Here is a 24,584-nt window from a genome sequence, read left to right as displayed (position 1 = left end):
ATGAGGCCCTGAGGCCCTGAGGCCCTGAGGCCTACGTCGCAGTCGCCGCCGCCGCCGCCGCCGCCAGCGTAATGGATCACGAAGGGGATGACGGAGATGAAGGGGATGACGGAGATGAAGGGGATGATGGAGATGAAGGGGATGACATTGGGCAGAAAAAAGCCGGGTCGAGAGCCTTAAAAAAGCTCCTGCGACCTTTTGCTCAGACGTGGGACAGTTGTATGCATATTACGCATACAATATAATTTATATACAAATTGTGAGTGGACTCAAGAGAAGGCGTATCGTCTGTGGTCAGACACTAGAGGTCTCTCTTCTTGTTATGGACTCACCTTTGACTCAGAGGAGAGACCTCAGGGATTTTCCCAGTGTCTCCATCAAAGGGGAATCGACTGACCCTTGCCATCGACAACAGCCTCCCTATCCTTGTGGGGGCGTGGCCGCGGGGGCCGGGCGGGGTGGGGGGGGGGGGTTGCGGGGGCCACGCCAGAGGGCTCAGCCAAGAAGTTTGAGGAGCAAAGTCCACGTTACGGTACGTTTTGGCCCCCGGACCGACGTCTGCTTCTGGATGCCAAATCCCCACGATGGACGAAAGAAACAAAATGTTCCCACAGGCACGCCCCCTGATTCACAGGACGCATTCTTGCCTTAATGCTGTGATTAGTCCCCGGTGCTGCAGCTCCCTCCTCCCTCCAGGTCTGCGCTCGGGAAAAGGGCGTCCAAGGGCGGTGGAATGAAGCGCACGAACCTGATTCCTTCCATATATTTCTTGGGCTAATTTGTTGCATTAAGCATTTACAGTGGGCTTTGTATATTCATAAAACACCAAAATGGAGGTTTTTTACTGTTCATGCCCAGGTCGTAGATTGTGTACTACTCTATAAACATGTTCATTTTGGGGTATTATATATTATATATCAATTGCTCTCCGATCACTGCTGTAGCCCGACCTGACATCACAGAACACATACAGTGGACGACATATTACCTAAGTCCCAACCATCGTGACTCCATCCGGCAGGAATGTTGCTTTTCAAAAAGTATCGTTACATGTCGCCCATTTCCGAGGCAGAGGGGACCAAGCGTGTGGCAGGAAAGAAATGTCGGTGAACTCTGTCCAGACTTCCAAACCAGAAGCCAAAGTCGTCTGTAGGAGCTTCTTTTACAGTGATTCTTTCTTCTTCTTCTTCTTCTTCTCTCCCCTTCTCCTCTGAACTATATAGAGAGCAGTGTTGTGGAGAAGGGAGACAGGAGAGGACGGAGAACCAAGGCAGCGAGAAAGTGGGGGGATGGTAGCGGCTCGCTTCGGAGGAAATCTGGAACCTATAAACTTGGGCAACTTCTTATGACAAGAAGCGAACGTCACAGCGGTTCGATTTGGTTGGCTGTGCGATACACCTTTGTCTCCGCCTCGTCCCTTTGATCGGACCAATTGCTCAAGATCCGGGCTTCCTGTTGTCCCGAGCTCCGCCGCCCGACGAGAGTCCTGCGGACCAATCGGTGAGTGCGATGGGTGGGTAAGCTGGAGGGTTGCACGGTCCCCTCCCTTTAAAAAGTCAGATTCGGGGGCTGCTGCTGCTGCTGCTGCGAGCGCTGTCTCACATGCAGCTGCAGGAGCGGGACGCGAGAACAATCCGGTCTGCTGCTGCCGTGGTTCGCTGACAGAGACTGAGGAGGGCTCGCTGGCAGGTTTTTCCGCGCGCGTGGATGACGAAGCGCTGTGCCAATCCAAACCCGAGTGCTGAATGCTCTCCTGTTCAGGCTTGGCATGTTTAGATGTGGTTTAACAGTGACGCTAAAAAGAACATTTGCTGGGGAGAGGAGAACAACACAGCGGAAGGCCAGAGGAGCACAGAAGGTGACAGAGGGAGTTCCTGGAGGCGACACAGAGCGCAGGGGAGCTGTGCGGAAGAGGCCGGGCCCGAGCGGAGAGGAACCCACGGGCGGGAGAAGCGCTGAAATAGTCGGAGAAGGAGCGGCGGGGCAAAGAAGAGAGGGGACGGAAGAAACAAAAACCGCGGCCAAGCATGAGAGAGGAGGAGCAGCCTATTGATGACCTCCCTGAGGGAGGGGTGGTTTCCAGCAAGGACAGCACGGGAAGACCCCCTTCTAACGCGTGTGCCGTTGTTGTAGCGACGCCGGGGGTCACCAGGCGCAAGCGGCAGACAGGCCCGCGTCCGGAGGATCACGGCGCCACCGTGGCTCCGACCGCATCGGCGGACGAGAGCGAGGCCAAGCCGGAGGCGGACGTCCAGATCCAGACGCCCGCTGGACCCAAAAGACTCAAGAGGAGCCCGCAGCACCGGCCACCGTCCCCGGGCCCGTCCCTCTCCCCCGGCCCGGGCCTCAGTCCTGGAGCGCTCTTGGCCCTCGAGGACCCCCACGCCCAGCGGGTGATCGCCAACATCCGGGAGCGCCAGCGGACGCAGTCTCTGAACGACGCCTTCGCCTCGCTGCGGAAGATAATCCCCACGCTCCCCTCGGACAAACTGAGCAAGATCCAGACCCTCAAGCTGGCGTCGCGCTACATCGACTTCCTGTACCAGGTGCTGCAGAGCGACGAGATGGACAACAAGCTGGCCGGATGCAACTACCTCGCGCACGAGAGGCTGAGCTACGCCTTCTCGGTCTGGAGGATGGAGGGGGCCTGGTCGACCATGTCTGCTGGCCACTAACCCTGCCTGGTGGGGGGGGGGGGGGTGGCGAGATTTGTCTTTTTTGACTGCTACGACCTAAAAAGACCCAAAAACCTTTGCTGACTCCCTCGCGACGGAGATACTCTTGCTTGACACAGACCGCCGACGGTACTTCACGCCGCAGCGCAGGTCGTCCGTTTGCCAACCGCGGAAAAGACTGTGGGACCCCTGGCGAGGAGAGAGCGCGATGCGTTCACAGCCCGTCAGCCACGTGAAAAACTGCAGTGGCTTTCATTGCAGCAGTCTGATGTAAATATGAATTCTTGTCATCCTATTGTTTTGCTGGGCAAAAGCAGCTACCACTGCTCGCGTGTGCAGGGGCATTGTCCTCAGTGCACGTTTCCTCAATTCTCCTTTTTTGGCCAAAGGGATTTTTTTTTCTTCTTCACGACACCTGTACTCTGTTTACGTAGATCGCAGGGGAGGACAGGACAGGCGAGAGACAAAATCAGCCGGACTTCATTTCGACATTCACTCACGGCGACAAGCCGGCGGTTAAGGATGCCCTGTTCCCAAATTCCCCCCCCCCCCCCCGCGGCTCGTTCGGCCCCGGAGCCTTTTCTCGGGGTCCCCGAAGCTTGACCTCTGGTTTCACCCCCATCTTTCATCCCCCTCGCCAACAGCCTACGTCGTCATTGTCGTCCTCGTCATCATCACCATCATCATCATCATCATAGGTATGCATACTCTGAGACACATTTGATCGTCCTTTCATATTTTCGTTTAACTTCATTTCAGCCTTGGGCCAGCACTTTTGTTTATAACTTAGAGAGAGCAACCGCTGGAGAATGCAGTGATTAGAAGAAAGGTCAGGCGGGACTGGGGGGAAAAAAAAGAGACAAAAATGGAAGTTTGAAGACAGATCAGACCTTTGACATTTCCACAGCCTTTCAAACTCCGGCTTTTTCCGAGACGCTGACATACTAGGAATCCCTGACCACCTCTGAACCCCAGCGACAGTGGAAAACGGAGCTGCGGGCAGCTGTCATCCTGACTTCAGTTCCTGCTCTCTATGCCCCAACCAGCTCCCTTTGTTTCTTCCAGAGCCAAAAAGAGAAGAAAAAAAAAAGAGAAAGAAAAAAAACCCCTCTCCTCTCGAAATTCCTTCCTCTCATTTCGGCCCCAAATGCGCTTGCGTTTGCACGAAGAGCCGTGATGCAGCTCCGGCGGGCTGACGAGGAGGCGTAATGAAAACAAACGGTCTCCGAAAAAGCCATGAATCATGGCGTGTCACCATCAAAGGGGAGGCTGATGTGGCGTCCCGCCGGTCTCCCATAAACCACCGGGAGTGATAGAGGGGGTGAGAGCTGATTCATACGCGCACAGACCAGCGTGCGAACAGAGGTGTAATGTAGTGCGCGCACACACACACACACACACACACACACACACACGTTGTGTTTTAAAAAGAACCCGAGTGGCTTTCAAGGCCCATGTCCAAAATTACCGACTTACACACAGGCACCGAAACAACAAAAGCTCCGATTTTGAAAAATGAAAACGTGAAAAGGGAAACTCACGTCACTTGCGGCGCTTGGCCCTCGTCTCGTATCTCACCGGACGGCGGGGTGGTGGGGCCCGACGTGCCGTTTGCATTCGACACGTCGCCGTGACAAAACCACTTGTTCCTCCATTGCCAACAAGCAGCAGGCCTGTCTTCAGAGGGTCCCGCGGGAGGTAGCTGATGTTCCCAGCTCCGAGGAGCGCGGCGGGCCCGGAGGACCAACCTTCGCGGCGACGAGCGGTTTAGAAGGCACTTGACATTTCTGGAAGCATTTCACACACACACACACACACACACACACACACACACACACACACACACACACACACACACACACACACACACACACACACACACACACACACACACACACACACACACACACACACACACACAGAGAGCATGGCAGCAACTATTTTTTAAGACGGCTGTTGTCCTCCTCCCTCCTGACATGACTCATTAATGTCCTGTGGGAGAAGCAACGGGACAAAGGCCTTCCTCCCACACCCCGACATCAACCGACGAATGCATGGACACATGTCCAGCGTGAACAAATTCTGAGCGTCGGCGCGTTTCGCCCCAGTAACGTGTCTGACCTTTGTGTCTCTGCAGCTGCTGAGTACAGTGACTGTGGTCCCCGTTGTGCGCCTCTTCGCCCTGCTGCCGTCGCCAATCATGTGGATTTGACGCCGAAATGGAAAAAAGCGTCGGGTGAACCTGGCCTTCTGGCTGAAAGAAAGAGAGCAGGGCGACCGTTTGAGAGACACAAATTGGAAAAGGCATCTCGATCGGGATGCAGGTGGACATCGGGGAACGGGGACATTTCTTCGGACCAGCCGGCCAATCAAACTGTGACAGAAGCCGACAATGCAGATCGAGATGGAGCAGTTATTTGTGTCTCAGTTTTTTGTTTTTTTGTTTTTGTTTCATGCTGTTGTCGCATTGTTGTGTTCATCTCTCGTACATCTGCTGACACAGTGAATGTGAGGCTTTGTGTTTTTTGTTGTTTTTCTTCCCGACCATTTACTTGAAGTTCATGCGGCGTGGTGCTTTGTGAATGATGACACCGATGCTGTATGGCTGATTATTATAAAAAAAAAACTGACCAAGCGATGAAATGCCTGTAGAAACTCAATGTGTAAATGATACGCACAAAGCGCACAGTATCATTTGTCTGAAAAATAAAACTTGTTTTCTAACTCTTCCAGAGGTTCCTGTGGGTTTTGCCAAAGCTGGATGAGGAGCAGCGCAGGAGATTTACTGTATTGGCCCACTGGCACCACACCCTCTTTGTCTCCTGTCTCACTTGTTAAACTGTCTCCCTTGTTTTCCCTCGCTTCCTCCTTCCCCCGCCTTCTCCCTCTCTCTCCTTTTCTGCTTTTTTTTTTTCTTCTCTCTTTTCTTTTTTTTTTAATGAGGTCTCCGTGCCTTTGCCGGGTCGGTCAGGGACAGTTAATTCCTCCAAAAAGTACACGTTAATGTGCAATTAAATACTCGGGGAATATTTATAGCCGGCCTGGACTCAGAATCTAAGTTGTAGCTTGATCCCTTTCGGCTGTGTGTCTCGGTGCTCGAGCAAGAGTTAAATCATGAAGGACTGTCAAGCGAGTTTGGAGCAAACACGGGGCGAAAAAAAAGGCAATAGTTTGGCTGAACTAAACTTGCTACAGTATTGTGATTCAGCAACAACAAATGATTCCCAACAAAGGGAACACATACAACCCGAGGCAATGCACCAACCGGTAGTTGCACATCTGTCATACATGGGAAACCTGCTGTGCATAAAAATGGTACGTGCCTGAAATCGGTGTTCTCTGGAATCACCAGCAGGGGGCGACTCCACTGGTCGCAAAAAGAAGCGAGTCTTGGAGAAAGTGACTCCGATGTTCATTTAGTAAATTATGGCCACGCTAAGAGTCAAATAGACCATGGAGCAGGCCGTGAGGATCCAGCGTGATTGACGGCTGGTACCGGCCACAGTGGGTGCGGGTTACAGGTGTAGGTGGACGCGCAGTGGATGAGGTCTCAGTCAGACCCATCCCATCCCCCGCTCCTCCAAAGATGGGGTGAGGTGGAATTGTCAAATTTGCTTTGGCAGTTTCCTAAACTCCTGAAATGACCCAGAAGTATTTGATCGGCATTCATGATATACCGCTCGGTTGTCTGGGTGAGGTCGAATTGTCCTTCCTATCTACTATTCCCATCTACCTATTCCCATCTACTATTCCTTGACCTCAGTGAAAAACGTCGTGAGGTCAAGGAAAGGTGGAAAGGAGGACTGAAGCAGACGGAGCGAAAACTACAAATTTCCGAGGATGAGCTCCAAAAAAACCAGCATCAGATGTAAACGGTAACTGACATGATGACGTGCGTCTCTTTTGGGTCATATTCATACTCTTCTACTTCTTCTTCTTCTTCTTCTTCTTCTTCTTCTTCTTCTTCGGATTGAATGGTTTACGTCCGTGCGTGGCGCGTCACGTAAAATATCGCTGCCGCAAGGAATTGTGGGGCGTCTACATCTCCTTTCCTTTCGCAAAGGAAGCATTGAAGCACCTTTCCTCTGCGTCTAGAGAATCCCAACAGCTCTTATCATGGCTGCCGATGAAATACTTCCGGGTCCCTTCACGATTTCGGAAACTTCCTAAGCCAATTTGACAATTCGACCGAACCCTCTAAATGCATAGGAAAGGAGCGTCAATGCTTCCTTTCCTATCTACTTTAGCATAGGGTACGTTGGACTTTCCATAGGGACATAAAGGATTAAATCCAAAGTAGAAAAAAGAAGTAAGAGTATGAATATGACCCAGAAGAGACGCACGTCATCATGTCAGTTACCTTTGCTTATGAAGTATTTCCATCTTCTGCCAAACGGTGATCATGTGGATACAAGTGGACAGGAGCAGGGCAAACATTCAACCATGACAACCTTTTCCTCAGTTTCTGACCCTATATTATTGTTTTTATTTCAGTTCCAACCTTGGTAATGCATACATATCTTCTGTGTTGCCCTTTTTTTAGGCCGGATCAACCCACTTAAAGTACGCACAGGGCCAAGTCCCCTACAAGATGCGTATCTTCGGAAATGCGTACTCTCACCACGGAGGACGCACGTCAATAATTTCTGCCTTCGCATAAAGACCTGGCCCAGTGTAGGTGGCCTCGGATTCTCTGAGCAATTCCTGAAGTCCTATGAGTCCTCCTTTGCGCCTTTCCTTGACCTCATGACCTTTTCCTCTGAGGTCAAGGAATGGTAGAAAGGAAAAGATGACAGGAAGGACAATCCAAATGCACCCACGGTTACCTCTGGTTTCACAAAACCAAGACGGCGCCGGCACAAATGCTAAACTCGAGGCTTCAAAACGGCAGTTCCCAAACCAATGGGTGAGGTCACTGTGGGTTGAAACTCTGGTCTCTTTAACCTTCTAATTTCTGCTGGCGCAGCTCCCCGGTATTTTATCTAATCCCTTGCGTGAGTTCATCGGAAAGCAAAGGTAAGAGTCTCGCAGATCCAAAGACAAGGGAGAAATCGGAGGGAGCATCCTGACGCCTGCACATCTGACTGCGCTGTACGTGAAGGTTCTGCATCGTTTTTGCTCCGCCCTTCGTCGAAGCCCGGCACACAGCGGAACGAGGGGCCCGCGAAAGAACACACCGGTGCGGCTCTTTAGAAAAAGGCCCCGCTCCCACTCACAAGGGTTTCCAGTTGCTCCGACCCCACCTCGGCTCGCGTTCAAGTTGGGCGGAGGAGGAGGAGGAGGATGCGGGGAGAACCGAGGCGCCAGTTGTCCCGGCGCAACGATACAACCGTCGACCAAGGAGCGAGGCCGACGTCCGTCAAACTGTTTTGTGCTGTTTTACAGGCAAAGGCTGTACAGAACAATGTGCTACAAGATACAAATCCCCTCGCCTGACACGTCACCAACAGTTTGACCGTAGCACAATCAACTCTTCTTCTGTGTCCTTGACAATCAACCCCTGTCAGTGTATTTATAAAAAATTAAAAAAAAGTATCCCGAATAAGTTGGACAGAGTCATTCAACACGTGCTCATTGACAAAAGGGAAGTTTCGGTGCACAGAGCTCAGAAGCTTGCTTGTTCTGTGGATCCTGGGCTCTGGCAGGTGACATCACCGCTGTGATCAACGCCACGAGATGCTCTTCAACACTGAGCGTGAATTGCACCGACTGTCTGATGTACACAACACTACAGTACGTGTGCTTTTATAGACAATTCTGCATTCAAGTCTTGGACGCGTGTCCTTTTGATTTTAAGCGCTTGAGCCGGTTAGCAGCTACTTTCAGTCTTAGGATGTACGGTGGAAAAAAGTCTCTCTGACACTGAAATATCCATAAATCTCATCGGGTAATATTCTCTTTTTTCATATTCGTTGTTGCTGCTGTCCGACAACTATATTAAATTTGATCACACAACATTTTTCCTCTCCCACTGGGTACTTCTTAGCAAAATCATTTCCAGTTAATTTACACACACAAGATACATGCTTTTATATTAATGTTTGAACAAAAATCTAAAAAAATGGGCTTTTACTGGAAGTAATTTTTTTTTTAATCAAGAGGAAAAGACAAAAATAACAGTACAAAATAGAGAATCTTTCTATACATACACATGGTAGGAAATGTAAAGGGAAAAAACACGTACAGGTTCTTAATAAAGAGTAGCATGAAACAAAAGATTTCAATGTCATGTTTTTAGATACAGAGTTACTGTAAGTCCAGTTAGTTAAGAGTTACCAATACACATATTACCGAATGCGTCGAGGCACGTGCGTGACAAGTGTATTTTGGTCTTGAAGTTTTTCTATTTACAGTGTCTTTCTTTAAGAAGAAGGTACACATGACATCATTAATAAAGGGAATTAAGAGTTGAGGCAATACTGGCCTCTACATAAGACAAAAAAAAATAAAAAAGTGACTGGAAATATAATACAGGAGAGGTCACTTACAGTATAAGACAGGGACACCAATGTGAAGACACGCATACTGACACTTGACGCTTCCTTTTTACACACACACACGCACGCACGCACGCACACGCACACCATTTACTTCATGGACACCACGCGCGCCTGCTGGGCACGCTGTGTTAAGACCACATTTTGTTAAGAAGCCGTCACTTGTTAAGAGGCACTATGAACAAAAACGAAAAGGGCGACCCACATTTCAGTTGCACTAGATTAAAGACTTCCAATCCTCCGTGATAACTGGTACAGGCCACGGAGCAGTAGTGACAGAGCAGAGGTACCCCAGAAGGCCCCTGCCGTCCTTTCGTCTAATATAAAAGCTCTGAGGCTTCTCTGCTGGGCAGACGCTGCCCAGGGTCCGACTAAAGCAAACTGACTACTCACGCAGCTCTCTACCTGGACGCCGAACTGATATCAGTTCCTTCAGCCAGTCAAGTGAACTTGCTGTGCAGAATGTGCTGACTTCGGTCTACATTTTACAAAAGCCACATTTACTCAAACACTAAATCGTTCTTTTATTTAAAGAAAAGAAAATCAAATCTCTGCCAACACGAATTGGAAATTGTGCTGCTTGCTCTGAAGCAACAGCCTTCAGACGAGCCATGTGAGGAGTACGAGTCAAATATGAATTTCATTAGTCTCAGTTTCATTAGAGAGATCGTTAAAAAAAGAAAAGGAGCACTACTTCTCTAAATGCTGCTTTAGGGTTTAAGGTTTAATGCCATCTTATTATATGATCGATGATCAATTATCTGCAGTTCTGATCTAAGAACCGGACGGACTTTTACAAACTTTCATTTTGCTACTAAATAACCTAAGAGACAATAATCATAGTCAAATGATCTCGTAGCAGGGTAGTCAAGACAATTCTTCGTATGAGTGATCAACACGGCTGCTCCTGCAAAGACGACGGACTGACATGTTTAGCGTCGTCTAGCTTGATTGTGGCATGACAAGAAGTGCAGATACTGAACACAGCTGCAGAGAAGAGTTGCACATGGAATAACACTGAAGTTCACTTACAAACAAAACACAACGTATTAGTTTCCTTAACTAGACTGTGATGAAGCTCGGAGCTCTGAAGCGATTTCTTTTTTCTTCTGATAATGAAAAAACACAACCCATTCAAAATCGGACCAGGTCACTGTACTCATAATGAAAAGACTGCATATATATGATGCTCAACTAAATCCACAGGTTCAAATATTGTCTTTTTTTAAAAGTGGAGTCTCTGTACGAGCACTTTCCGTACTGGTCCCTTGTGTTGCTTGCATACACAGTCCTGTTGCCAAGTACAGGCAGATTTAAGGCAGTTTTCTTTGGGTGATGTCCATTAAGTGCATTAACCTCATTGCCACTATAGAACAATACAATGGTCCTCAGTGGTGCCGCGGTGGAATGAATGCACCTTTAGTCTCAAATATATAAGCAATAACATACAGTATTCAATACTAGTGGTACATCAATAGTTCATCTTTGTACATGTGTGTGTAGGTATGTATAAAGTGTGTGCGTGTGTGTGTGTGTGTGTGTGTGTGTGTGTGTGTGTGTGTGCGCGTGCATTTAAGACACTGACAAAGAGAAGAAAATTAGTCCTGCTTTCAAAATCATGCCTACTTTTCAGATTTACTTCAAAGGAAATACAACTGTACAGTATTTCGGGCAATGCGTGTCCTTTGCAGGCTTAATAAGACATCTCATGAAGAGTGGGAGAAAAATGTAGCAAACACCACGTCATCCAGATCTTCCAAAAACTATTAAATAACCTAGAGAGAGGAGTTGTTGTGTTTCGTCTTTTTTCCCAGAGCTTTGGAATTTCTTCTGGTTCACATTATGGAATGAACAGTGCAATTAAACAACAAGGACGTTTGCCCTTTCTTTGTTTCTACTAAACCGAAGTTGTCCACTTTGTGTCTTCATGTTCTCTCTTTCCCTTGAGTTCTTTGTTGTCGTCTTTTAGTGGTTATGACATCATTAAAACAGACCATCCCCATCCTCTTCTTTTCCATGCTCTCTTTTTCATGTGGCCACTTCTTCTTTGTTGATAATTTTTTTTTGCATCTTATCCATTAGGGTTTTTTGTGCACACGATGTGTTCTGATGTCATTCTGTACTTTAGGTTCGTTCTGCATCAGCCATTTGGTTGCCAGCTACTTCACCTATGTTAGGGAGGCAATGTGGCACGAGAGAAAAGCATTTATAATCCGCAGTCGTTGGTCCTTTCGTTAAGGCAGAATTAAGGCGACAAAACAGCTGCTGGTACATAGTGCTTCAAGAATAATCAGAGCTGCACTCTGACTTCGGTCTCTTCCTATACGGTTTGTGGTCACAGAGCTAAGTTTTCTGGACCTCTGAACATAGGCACAATCCAAATGTCAGTCAGGAGACACGGAAAGTCTATTAAAAATCGTTTTGTATTGCTCTTTGGTGAGGTTTCAGAAGGTTTCCCAGCTGCAGGTAGTGCTGCTGGCGTCGTCTGAGTGGTTCCCAGCATTGAGGTGCTCACATGGCAGGGCTGTAGACGTTCAGCACTGTGGCTTGGTGGATGTGCATGTGTTAATAAGGCGGACGGGTGGGGCTCAGTGGCATTACAGACTCATCCCCCTTCATGGTAATGTGACAGCGCAAAGAGAGCCGAGGCTACAGTTTGGACCCACTTCCTGAAAGCGAGTTCTCTGAGGTGATTGGTCGGATTCGACTACATGGAGTCGCTGTCGTGCTCCATTGGCTCATCAGGGAGGCTGCAGAAAAAGGTGACAAAGAGAGGTGAGTGGAGATCTGGGAGAGTTGGAGCCAACACTGAGCATTAAAGTGTAGGGTTTTTTGTGTCTCTGCTTAATTGCACGACCCTGTGTGTGCGCGTGTGTGAGCGCGAGCTGTACCTCTTGCTGGAGATGACTCCCACAGAGAGCGAGGCCAAAGCATTGACAGCATCTGTTTCCTCACAGTCTCTTGTTTGGGCAGCCAGGTGGGACAGTGACACTGATCCACTGTGAGCCTTAACACTCTGCCAGTACTGACCTGCAACACACACACACACACGGGTCAAATACACAGGTCACGCCACACTGATGTGGATGCTGCTCTGATTTCAGCATCATTTGCAGAGGCCACATGTGTTGATTATAATGGTAAGAAGAAGGGTGAGGATGAGGAGGAGAATGAACATGGCCCTTGTGGCCCAAAGTCAAGGTCAAAAATGACCAACAACAAAAAAAAAAAATAATTTGCATAAAGTATTAGTGCTGCTCACTTTGTATCTGTATGACAGTCTGCAGCGAGCGGACTGCGTTAGCGTTGGGCTTCTGAAGAAGAACTTCTTCTGACAGGGGTTCCTACAGGACAGAGGGACAGCCATAAAGACACAATGGTTTCAATGGTTAAATGGTTGGTGAAGAGATATGCAAGATATACATGATTATTGTCATCAGGAACATTTCTCTACCAGTACTTTATTTAACTTCTTCCCTAAAAATATAATAAAACCACAGGTGTTGATGGAAGAAATGCCGTTACATATATTATACTGTATGTACAACATACTGTGAGCTCCATTAATGTGTGTGTGTGTGTAGGCTCATTTTCTTAAAATAGTTTTCTTCTTTCCACCTTTAGTCTGGCCACATGAAGGAAAAAAACTATCTGGTATTTGTTTGAATGTTCCCTGCCAGTCTTCCCTGATATTCCACAAATCCAGAATGCCTCACCTGTATGCCCAGGAGTGCACTGACACAGGCCTCAGATGCGTCGCAGATAGCTGTAAGGTCGTGACCTCCCTCGAGGGCCAAAACCACATGGCCACCAGCTAGAGACATCAGCTGGCGGGTCAGGAAGCCAAAACCTGTGGCAGACAAGCACACAAAACATGAAGTATGAACAGGAAGTATGTAAAAGCCAATAAAAATCAAAGACTGGCAGGTATGTTGCTACTCGATCCTCGTACAGCAACATACCACCTACTAATTACTACAATCATGGTTACGTCAGTGACGAGGTGAGTTATGACAGAGGGATCAACTCCTGTTTGACAGGAGCTGTAATTATTATCTATTAATATCTCTGAATATCCACAGGACACAAAAAATGTTTTTATTGGCTTCCCTTGCTGAAAACAAGACCTTGACGTGAGGACTGGAAGAAAGACTCTGCAGTCGGAGGCAGAAAACTATGCTTACATTTGGCGGAGACCTTGTACCCGCCCAGAGGAGCAGGGTTTCCCTCAGCAGCATCAAATCCAGCCGACACCAGCACAAAGTCCGGGGAGAACTCCTGGGCGATGGGCATCACCACAGACCTGCGGATGCACACACACGCAGACACACGGGCCACTGTGACTTAAAGAGACTGTGACGAGATGTGTGTGTTAATGCGGTTCCTCTCACAGAGAACGCCAGTGGATTTTTCCTAATCCTGTTAAACGCAAATGCTGTCGTGTTTTGCCATGTACTGTCTGCAATACTGCAGATTTGTGTGACGTCCGGGTTGTAACATGCACCCATTGTTCTATAATTACACAATAAAGAGGTTAGACAACCAAAATCAAATCATTTAAATTGTGTATTGTAGTTTTTTGTCCTTATAACTAAGTGCTTTAATTATATGGAACAACTTCTCGAGAATAAAAGCATTTCCTTTGATCACATTAAAGGCACCATTTTAATAACAAAAGTCCAAATAATAATCTGTGAAAACTGTATTATAAAATTTTAATGTAAAACATTACACCATACTCATTTAATTTCAATTGAGTACAATGACCAAACGTGCAATACTTCGTACTTCGTATTTCGTACATATCTTGTGGCCATGTTAAAGCTATAAGGGTTGTCAATTGTCACAAAGCAACATCTACAGCTGTAGTTATATCACCAATTTTTGACATCCAATCCCTAACAGGACATAAAAAGCAAAGTGTTATCATTGTCTACATGGCAAAATGTATTTTTGCTGCAACGAGCAAATTAAACACATTAAGTGAGTTGAAGAGTCATTACCACAGTGAAGTCTGATCCTAACAGAGGCACACATCAACACAGTCCACACAATGACATTGTACTTTCACAACCTGTCTTTTCACCCACATCTCAGTGAATTCACATGGTTAATAAGGCAGATTGATTCAATCAATGCGCTGATGGAGACTGTCCCGAATGTTCAGTTAATTGTAGTTGTTTGACTGGGCATGTCTACCTGAGATGACAAATATTTATGATCAAGTCTAAAAAAAGGAGTCATTAACGTGACAAGTGAAGCCGAGGTTTGGCTGATCCCAAACTCAGCAGCTCAGGCGGAGCAGACAAAGGACCATTGTTTCTCCGTCGAAGAGGCTGAGGAGCCCGTTTGACAAACTCGCACTGTTTCGTCAGCTCTCGAAGCTGCACTGTTTTATTTGTGAACTTCAAACACATGAACATTTTCCTTAATGCTATTGTTGTTGAGAAGAGAGCGGCGCTGTCCCGAGGTGGAAAGAGGCTCAAACTCGCCGGCCGATGCTGTCGGCAGAGTTCAAAGTCAGAGTGTGTGAGTCTGTTTCCCATTAGAAGCTTGTCACTCGCCTCACGTCATTGACAACACAGGGAAAAGAGGAAAAACAGCCCATCTGGGATCCATTTAACTTCATTATCCCGCCTGGGGACTTTGGAGACCTCCCTCCCTCCCTCCCTCCCCTTCATACACATCACACAAACACACGCACATACACACACACATTTCCAAACACATACTGCTGTCATGACTGCATGCAGATGGACAACATGAGCTCAGACATAAATGAGGGCACTCAGATACGCAAAGCACACAAACACACTCCAGCATGAGCGTGTAAATGCTAATTCACAACACAGAGACAAAGACAGCACATGGATGAAATGTCATGCACATATTGACGCAAACACATGAGGCAGAAGTGGCTTTACTCTGTCACAATTTTATAATGCTGAATGTTGTATGTTGGGGTCATAATGTGCTTTCATTTAATGAATAATTACGATCCATAACGCAGACCTAAACTTTATCATAAACATGCGGATATGAAGCAGAGACCACACTCTTCACTCACCCCTCCCCCCCCCCCCCCAAAACACACACAACCACAAAACCCCACCCCATCTCTCCTGCAGACCCATTAAAGCTCCTGTGCTCTCCCCAGACAGATTAACTACAGACAAACTAATGGAAAGATGGAGGGAAGGAGGGAAGGTGGAGGAGAGGCGGGGACGCTTATTAAAGATCAATCAAGGGAGGAGGGAGGAGGGGGAGAACCTGTGTGTGTGTGTGTGTGTGTGTGTGTGTGTGTGTGTGTGTGTGTGTGTGTGTGTGTGTGTGTGTGTGTGTGTGAGAGTGGTGGTGGGTCGGGGTGATGGAAAAGAGAGGGGGGGACTGAGTGTGAAGGATAAGGTAAAAAGCACCAAAGCTCCCCTTCTGAAGCCGAAACACTCAAACCTGAACCCATGGCTAATACACTTTTCCACAGACCATTCAATATTTGCAGATTTTAATAATTTCTGAAGGATGCATTTTGTGTACGTGGAAGGTGCAATTTTTGATTGTTTTTTGGAATTCCATGTCAGGAAATTATGGCCTTAAGATTATGTGGCCATAACGGCTATACATAATACTTTTTAGTAAAGAAATATACCCTTAAGAAATTTTATTTTGAAGCAACTCAAAATATTACCAGCTACTGACGTTTTCACTTACTCTACACTTTTGCTTTTAACATGATAATTAATTGACAGCTTCTGGACAACTACATGGAATCAAAAGATCTTTTTTTCCCCTGTTTATTTTCACTACGTGAATGTCAAATTGACACAAAGTTAAATATGTCTGACCAGGTATGGGGACTAGGTTAAAGAGCGTTAAGGTGTTTGGGCTTGTGAAGCCGAGACATTGAAAGTGAAATTGGCCTCTAGATTAAACCATACTACTTATCTGACCTTATTCTCTATAACTGAGAGGGGAATCGTCTGAAAGGTTTTGATGTGAGGAAGTCTCAACATCTGGGGTTACATGCAGAGTGAAACAAAATAATCAATTAGAACATCTATTAGCTCCACATCTAATAATATAAACATGTATAATTTGATTATGTTTTTGTCTACCCCATTGAACTCAGGGAGACAAATCAATCTTTTAAACTTTTCAAAATATGGCCAAAACAATACATAAAAATCCCTTTTCTGCTGCATGACATCAGCCTCAGACACACACCTACCTATTTGAATGCTGTCCTGGGACAACACAGAAGCTCTTAAACCTGCAAAACTTTAAGACTGAAGTTCACTGTGTTCGGGACAGCAAACAGGGAGGGACACATTTGAATGATTTAAATTATGAGCAAATGGATGTGCATGTCAAAGAGTCAATGTTTTTTAGACTCTAGAAGGAGAGCGTTATGAAAAAAAAGGATGATATCTTAATTCAATATCTGGTTGTAAAACTGTGTTTTTCTCCATCCATGGAACAATCACTGTCAACAGGACAGATAACCCATGGACGGTAGACATATATGTATGTAGGACCTGTTGGGTTCTTGTCTCGCTAACCCATATGTTGAAGAAATCCAATCTAAAAACCGACACTTAGTTTGAAAATGAATTCTGAGTGTCATGTGATGTCACTGCCATGGGGGTGAACTGCTCCCCGTCAAAAACACCGGGTGCACACAGGCCCCCTCCTCCTTGGGACAGGGAAATCTGTGTTGCTGTTGCTCTGCTCCACACAGAGGTCAGCGGTCAGGATTGTGCCAAAACGAGGCCGTCCTGCAGCAGCCTCCTTCGACATCCCGGCCTCTGCCTTTTGGTTTCTAAAGCTCTTCAGATGAGCAAGTTTATGTGTAATTAAGTGTCACTCAGATTGTAAGTAATCTGGTGTGTGAATTTAACACACTGAGGCAGATCATCGACTGTTTATTTTGGCTTTTCATAGTCTTCGGATCACGACCCACCCATCTGAAAGGCGTGTGTGCTTGAATGCATGTTTGACTTTGTGTGTTTGTGCTGTTTATAAACATATGCATATTTGTGTATGGGTGCAGCCCCCCCCCCTCGTTACGTCTGCAAATTTCCCACTGTTCCCCTTTTCCAGTAACCATGTGGTTGCCACAGTTTCCCTAGGGTTTGCTACCAGACAACCAAAAAGCTGATGCCAAACACCCACAGACAACAATTATCCAGCCAACGAGCAGGAAGTAACAGGCTGTATTCTGTTAAACACAAGACCTGGACGCCATTTGCTGTAAAGCATCTGAAGTTACTGGAAACAGGCAACACCAGACACATGCTCTCCAAATGACAAGGATTATTAATTACACAAGAAGTACGTCAGAGACGACGCGAGGCCGAAGCGTGCGTTTGTTGTGGCTCTGTGAAAAGGAAGTGAGAGGGGGGTTGTCTGATTACAGCTCCTCTCTATGTCGTTACCCCGATCAATAAAAAAAACTGCAACACAGCTGGTGGCAGAACTAGAGTAGGCTTTTTTGGTTCGCTGCCTAATCGACCAGATTTCCCATCCAAGACACAAATTAAAGTCAGAGAGAAAAACTATCTGCATTCCTCATGCGCTGGCCTTTCTTTGTGAACATGCTGAAACAACGATAACAGAAAGATATAGTTTAGGTCATTAGCCCCTCACCTTGACGACTTGTTGTGTTCTAAGTAGGGCTGCAACTATCATTAATGATTCATTTGTCGATTATTTTTTCGATTACTAGATTAGTTGTTTGGTCGATAGAATGTCATAAAATGGTGAAAAATGTCGTTCGTGTTTCCCAAACCACAAGTTTTGTCCACACACCAGGTTATTCAGTTTACTGTCATAGAGCAAAGAAACCAGAAAATATTCACATTTAAGAAGCTGAAATCAGAGAATTTTGACTAGTTTTTTTCAAAAAAACTACTTGAAGTGATTAATCGATTATCAAAATAGTTGAAGATTAATTTAGTAGTCAATTACAAATCGATTAGGTGTGACAGCTCTAGTTCCAAGCTTTATTGACAGAGAGCAACAGTAACATACCAAACCTCTGCTTCTCAAACTCTTCACACAATCTGTTTAAAAGATGTAATTTCCATTTCTAATGTACTCAATCTGAAAACCTTTACAACAAATGGGTTGCAAAATAGATAAAGGATAATAAGTGAATGCAGATGGTTCCATAAAGGACACATGGGGTCACTGAACGCTTGATGAGTATGAAAATTATGTGAATCAAATAATAATATCCCTCGCAGTAACCAGATCTCTGCCAAATTTGGAACAACATGGGATGTTGTTTGTCCCTGCAGTGTACTGCAGACCCACAGACTTGGTGGCTCGATATCAGAGAGCACTGAAGCTCAACTCAAACACTTTATGCCCGTTTTGCCTTCTCACCCATTTGTATAAAGCATCTTATCTTGTAGGCTTTTACCTGAATGCGGCGAGGTACTCAGCATCTCCCATTGGCGGGTCCAGTCCTCCCGTCCACGCCATGTTGACGTTGAAGCCCTCGCCTGCTCCTGAACCAACCTAAAACCATAGAATTAATTTAGTTTCTTGCGATTTCCAAAGTGGGCTGCAGAGAGTCCTGGATGTCACCCACCTCAACCGGAGACCCACTGCCGGGGAAGAAGTTCCCATCGTCGTAGCGATGAAGCGAGATGTAGAGAACGCTGGAGTCGCCATAGAACACTTCCTGGGTGCCGTTACCATGGTGAACATCCTGGCAGAAGGATGAAGGAAGACATATTACCACTGAACTTCACGTATCAATACCACAGGAAAAGAAAATAGTTTCATATGTGTTCTCTAAGTAAATATAAGAACTACAGAAATACCATATCAATATTTTCAACAATAGTGAAAATACCTGACCAAGGTCAGAGTTAACAACCCATCTTACCCAGTCAACAATGAGGATCTTGCTGACGCTGAGCTTGTGCTGCAGCTGCTTGGCGGCTATTGCCACTGAATTGAAGTAACAAAAGCCCCTGTAGAGACAGACACAGTAGATATATGTGAAGAGACAGTTCAGGAAAAAAAAATACTTTAAAGTGGAGAGGTAAGCTCTCCCATAGCTTGTCTGCTGTCTGTCATTATTTCATGAGTGTTGTGCAGTCATAAGAGGTATGGAAAGGCTCTGTGTCTCTGGGTTCCCTGAAGTGTCAGTGTGTGACTCAGAAAATTCAAGCTTCCTGATTAGCTGCTATGGGTAGTTGTCGAAAAATCGAGAATAGTTCATACTGCAGTAGCTGTACAGGATAAATGCGAAGGAGTATCAGTAAAAAAAGGAAAAACTAAAAACACAAAAAGACAAAAAACATTAATCTTCCTTACTCTGTCCCTTTTTCTCTCTTGATCATTTTCCTCACATCAGAAGCTGCTGACAGTGCAGCACTCACTGTGTTCAGGCTGAGCATGTGACTGACTGACGCACACACACTTACATTGGATTGGAGGGGTCTGCATGATGCCCTGGTGGTCTGACCACAGCAAAGCCGTTCTGTGCAAAAGAAAAAGATGCTATTAATCAGTTTTTGACTGGATATTAATAACTGTTGCTACTTTTTTTAGTTTTTAGAAAATGCACAGGCACATCACAGTTTTGGCACATTAAGAAAACTCATCCTCAAAGGCACAACCCTAATGCCAAAATGCAGAACCAAAAACAACTAAACACTTTTTAAGTGTAAAACCCTTTAACTGAAAATCCCTGTAATTTATATGGTTAAAAAATACTTGTTTTGAATTTATGCCCAGTTTATCTTTCTTAAAATTATTTATTATCTCAGAGAGCAAGCCTTAAAGCGCACAAGTCACTTAGTATGTTGTCTTATAAAACAAGTATATACAGTGGTTGTGTACTACTCTGGCTCACCATAGGTTAGTGTTGTTTATTGTTTTTCATTCTCGGCGTGCCCGTCTACTTTTGCGCAGTTTCGTTGTTGCTTTATTTTAGGGTAGAAATGTTTGGAATGAAGCCGACAGCTACAATATACTTTTAGCCGGTGGTATATTTACATTTGATTTCATGTTTTTCCTGGACTTTTAATCACAGTGAGGAGGAGAGAACAGAGAACTTAGGCATTTATTTGACAGGGAAATCTCTTTTCTGAAACCCATTCGTCTTTGAAGTGGGTTCTTGGCTTTTTAAGGCAGAGTGAGGCATGCTTCTTTGCCGGAATGCTGCATTTCTCAGATCCGAGGAAGCTGTCGCACAGGATCGGAACACTGGCAGCAGTGGACACAAACTCCGGAATTACTTCACAATAACTTTGAGTTCCCAAAGTTGCTTTTGGCCCATGGCCCAGTGCCTGAAAAGCTGTATTTTTGCATGTAAGGGTGTGTAACATAATTTTCATGTCACTGCCAAAAAGCAAAACAAACAAAAAAAGCATCACTTTCTTCCCCATGAGATAAATGTCTATTTAATCAGTATTTTTTAGCATAATGTGTTCGGTGTGATCTGCCTTGTGCTTCATGGCAGTTACATATTTTAATATTAAAACCAGCTGTTATTGGACTGTCCATTCATCATTTTTCAATATGGGGACACTTCATGGAGCAGTATTGCTTACATATTCACTTTGATACAGTTCTATAGAAGTCTGTGTTGATTTTTGACGTAAATGTTTTATTAAATAATTAATCTGTAAATTAATTTTGAATTTGACAGGTTACTCCAATGTCTCTAATGAAGACAAACAAGTAAGGCAGGTGACTCAAACAAGAAACAGATAGATGCGTCTGTCTCTTTGACACTGCCCAATACTTGCAGGGTTTTCCTCACCTTTAGTTCTCCTTTGGCCACTCTGAAGGACAGCTCAACGACGCTGCCTGCCGCCATGCGTGACGCTGTGGAGGTGTGTGACTCATTCCAGGTCGTGTCGTTATCAACCTGCCGATCAACAGACAAATAATGAATTGGTTATCTATACACATTTATCCGAAATTGTGGAATTATTTATAATATATGTGTCTGGTATGCGTCACCTCAGACTGATCTGAGCCAAATTAATCCTGAATGGGAAAAATGGTATCTCTGGGACAATGAAAGGAAACCGAAGACATTCTCTAGGGCATGGACGAAAATGTGTCACTCTTCATGTTGAGGTCAGACCCATATTTGCTACTCATTCTCTTTGCCATTATTTTGTTTCCCTTTTTTGCCGTTTGTTCACAAAATGTCATTAGTGTCCATCTTGCTTGGACAGTGAAATCCGAGGCATTTCTTTTATCCTTTGTCATGAACATGTTGTTGTCGTTAGTCAGACTTGTCATGGTCCGACACGGACTGTCAGGCACACGTTAACATTGGGGCCACGTTAACTCTCTTTTCCCTTTTAATATCCTGTCTTCCTTTGTGTCCTTCTGGTAATTTTCTCCTGATTGTCTTTGAAACAATATCATCTGTCATCAGTGCAGTGATTGTGGTGTATTGTATAGCATTCATTAAGAGCTTTGGAGGATTATGATCAAAAAAGAGTTATGTGTGTGTTTGTGTGAGAGACAGGGAATGTGTATGCGTGCATATGACTGTGTGTGTGTGAGAGAGAGGGATAGTACGTGTGTGTGTGTGTGTGTGTGTGTATGTGTGTGTGAGTGATTGAGTGAGTGAGTAAGAGAGAGAGAGAGAGAGAGAGAGAGAGAGAGAGAGGGCAAGAGAGAGTATGTGTGTGTGCGCGTTTGACTCTTTTTTCTTACCCCTACTCCCCCACATGGCAACATTACAAACATTCTCTGAGAGAGGATTCCTGAGGAAACAGACACATAGATATTAGTATTTATATTCATAAACATGTATATTCCTAGCATAATAATTTTATTCTATGAAGGCTAATCAAAAACTAAGGGCATAGGTCAGCCTGACATAATCGGTACCCTACAAACCTCCATCACATATATCATTTTTTGTAAGCTTGACTAACGTAGGTTATGGACATTACTCTGTAGACAGAATGCTTTCATAGTCATGAAATAGTTTTCACTAAGATAGTCATTGTTTTTTTGGATGGTATTTTAGGTAAACATCTTCACAATTAATTTGAGGCGTATACTTACCGGCCAGTTTGCGGTTATCCAGCTTGAGTCTGTTGAGTGGGTTGGTGCCATAGAGCAACACATGGCGCTCTGTGTGGACGGACTGCAGCTCCTCCAGAGTGGCTTTACGACCACGAATACTCTGCATAGACACAAAATCATCATTTGACTCCTTCAGCTTCGACACTTTGATGCTGCACAAAGAGAACACATTCCTATTGTACGTGGTAACCGGAGGCGGGAACATTGTACTAAATGCTAAATAACAACATTACACAGGTTGTAAGTAAGATGAAAATGATTCAAACAGGAGATGAGATGTCAACACAGAGGAGATGATAAAAAATGATTACTGATGCCAGATTGACATAATCTGTGTGTGTGTGTGTGTGTGTGTGTGTGTGTGTAATGGTCTACTGTACCTCACACTGTCCCCTGAGGCCTCTCTCCTGTAGTCGAGACCAGATGCTCTGTATCCTCCCAGCATGCTCTGGGTGACTGCTGTTGTCTCCACATGTACACTGGTGCTTCAGCATTTGAGAGTCATACACCAGACCTGCACAAAAACATGCGCGCGAGCACACACACACACACACACACACACACACACACACACACACACACACACACACACACACACACACACACACACACACACACACACACACACACACACACACACACACACACACACACACACACACACACACACACACACACACACACACACACACACACACACACACGTCATGTATAGTTATTAGTGACTACCAGAATCACTCCTCTGCTTCCTCAGGAGGACTAACACCGACAGAGTTCTCTGTGTCTTTAATTCTTTATGATGCAAAAAGAGGAGGTGTGACTGATCCATAACCAAAGAACTCACCTTGTCCTTTGAGGGAAGAGTTAGATATTTTGGTTAAATCCACTTATTCCCTATTGTTTTTGATTTTCTTTTATTTGTATCCGAGATGTTTACTTCTGCTGCTCAATTTTGGTGCGATGTGCAATGATTAACATGATATATATGTTTTATGTTGCTCCATGAGCCACTTGGGTAACCTGTTTTTGAAATATCATTAAGCAAATGGTATGTTTGTATTCTACAAACTTATTCTAACATTGAATATACATGGGTGACTCACCAGTGGTGAAGCGTGGTTTGCTGCTGGCGTCCTGCGGGGCCAAGCTCAGGGTTTTCTCAGGCAGAGTGAGAGAGGTGGAGGCTGGGGATGATTGTGTACGTGACAGGGGCCGATGGACGCCCAGCCCGCTCCCAACTCCGCTGCTGCCCCGTAGCATGGGTACTGCTAGGGTCTCCATCTGTCGGTGCAGCTGCTGCAGCTGCTTCTGCTGTTCCCATAGCAATGACTAAAAAAAAGAGTTAGAGTGATGAGGATGTAACATAAAAGAAGACAAAAAAGGTGTTTGACTGAAAAGTGTCAAACAGATTGAGAGAATATTTGTGAACATTACTTCAAAAATGTGCTATGCTAATTGTGAAGATGGTGTTTTGAATCTGGAAGCCATTTTTGACTCTGTACATGCAATATGACATCACATTGTGCTAAACTGACCACTTATGAGTATGAGTAAAAAACGGAGCAAGTGCAGGTGTTAGGGTGCCACCTTCAGGACAGTTGGGTGAACGACATTTCTGTGGGTTTATTCCGCCTGTCTACCTGCTTGGCATGAGTATATATCTCAAGTGTCATGATTTATAATGTTTTTCCAACCTGGTTGAGTATGAGTGCATGTTGCAGGTTCATCTGCTCCTCGTGGCCATTTGATGCCGTTGGCTCCGCCTCCCTCAGTGACTCTGCCCTCACTCTGCTCTGATATGTTGGCTCCGTTGGCGACATCCCACCACCATCCTCTGAGTCCATGTCCTCAGAAGGGATCTGATGCAGTCTTGGCTTCTCGCTGGACTTGGACATCAGCTACACATGCACATACCATTTCATTTATGTTGACACAAAACACACATGCAGTTCACTCCCACTTTACTTTTCGGAAAAACTCAAAGCATACTGACAGATTAGCTATTAGCAGAAAAAGAAACAAGATCATTCTCCGGCTAGTTCTGGCGTTAGAGTAGTGTCGCTTGTAGGATTTCTCTTGTACATTTAAAGAGATCAGGGATAATGATTTCACACTGAATCCAAATGTGTATCATTTGTCTTGTGTTCGAAATGTTTGCCTGGTGTTCCCCATCAAACTCTCCTGGATTCCAATGGCGAGGTGTGCCTCAGATGGAAAACCCCGGCATTAAATCATGATCTTATAATAAAACCTTTACAAGCCAGGGCAAATAACATCAACGCATCAGCTGTTGTGATTGTCTCCTATATTCATTCTGTTTCTCGGTGTGTATCTTAAAACT

General features: G+C 45.4%; 2 protein-coding genes across 7 annotated transcripts in view; one reads left to right on the top strand and one right to left on the bottom strand.

Moving 5' to 3' along the window:
- The first annotated feature begins 1,545 nt into the window (after positions 1-1,545).
- Positions 1,546-8,632, top strand: LOC118317521 (twist-related protein 2-like). 3 transcript variants are annotated; one of them, XM_035646288.2, is made up of 3 exons: positions 1,546-2,945; positions 3,110-3,373; positions 4,813-5,393. In XM_035646288.2, the coding sequence occupies exon 1, from the start codon at positions 2,028-2,030 to the stop codon at positions 2,673-2,675; it is 648 nt and encodes a 215-aa protein (XP_035502181.1). In that variant the 5' UTR covers positions 1,546-2,027; the 3' UTR covers positions 2,676-2,945; positions 3,110-3,373; positions 4,813-5,393. The 3 variants fall into 3 exon arrangements, with proteins under 3 accessions (XP_035502181.1, XP_035502183.1, XP_035502180.1); XM_035646290.2 differs by lacking the exon at positions 4,813-5,393 and adding an exon at positions 5,409-8,632 and having other exon boundaries at positions 1,546-3,373; XM_035646287.2 differs by having other exon boundaries at positions 1,546-3,373.
- Positions 8,633-8,748: 116 nt separating this feature from the next.
- The window catches only part of hdac7a (histone deacetylase 7a), a 59,459-nt gene continuing 43,623 nt past the window's right edge, over positions 8,749-24,584 (bottom strand). For all 4 annotated transcript variants that reach the window (XM_035644483.2, XM_035644484.2, XM_035644485.2 and 1 more), the window contains 15 exons: positions 23,938-24,141; positions 23,347-23,572; positions 22,624-22,757; positions 22,223-22,343; positions 21,866-21,915; positions 20,952-21,059; positions 19,609-19,664; positions 19,065-19,152; positions 18,765-18,884; positions 18,594-18,691; positions 13,357-13,475; positions 12,889-13,022; positions 12,435-12,516; positions 12,064-12,202; positions 8,749-11,922 (listed from right to left, as the gene is read on the bottom strand). In XM_035644483.2, the coding sequence (XP_035500376.1) occupies positions 11,880-11,922; positions 12,064-12,202; positions 12,435-12,516; positions 12,889-13,022; positions 13,357-13,475; positions 18,594-18,691; positions 18,765-18,884; positions 19,065-19,152; positions 19,609-19,664; positions 20,952-21,059; positions 21,866-21,915; positions 22,223-22,343; positions 22,624-22,757; positions 23,347-23,572; positions 23,938-24,141 (1,722 nt within the window). In that variant the 3' untranslated portion in view covers positions 8,749-11,879. The remainder of the gene's footprint in view (positions 11,923-12,063; positions 12,203-12,434; positions 12,517-12,888; positions 13,023-13,356; positions 13,476-18,593; positions 18,692-18,764; positions 18,885-19,064; positions 19,153-19,608; positions 19,665-20,951; positions 21,060-21,865; positions 21,916-22,222; positions 22,344-22,623; positions 22,758-23,346; positions 23,573-23,937; positions 24,142-24,584) is intronic.

This window comes from Scophthalmus maximus, chromosome 3 (genome assembly GCF_022379125.1).
Source record: "Scophthalmus maximus strain ysfricsl-2021 chromosome 3, ASM2237912v1, whole genome shotgun sequence".
Lineage (NCBI taxonomy): Eukaryota > Metazoa > Chordata > Actinopteri > Pleuronectiformes > Scophthalmidae > Scophthalmus > Scophthalmus maximus.
Note: the sequence above shows the minus strand (reverse complement) of the source record. Positions and strands in the feature narration are given on the sequence as shown.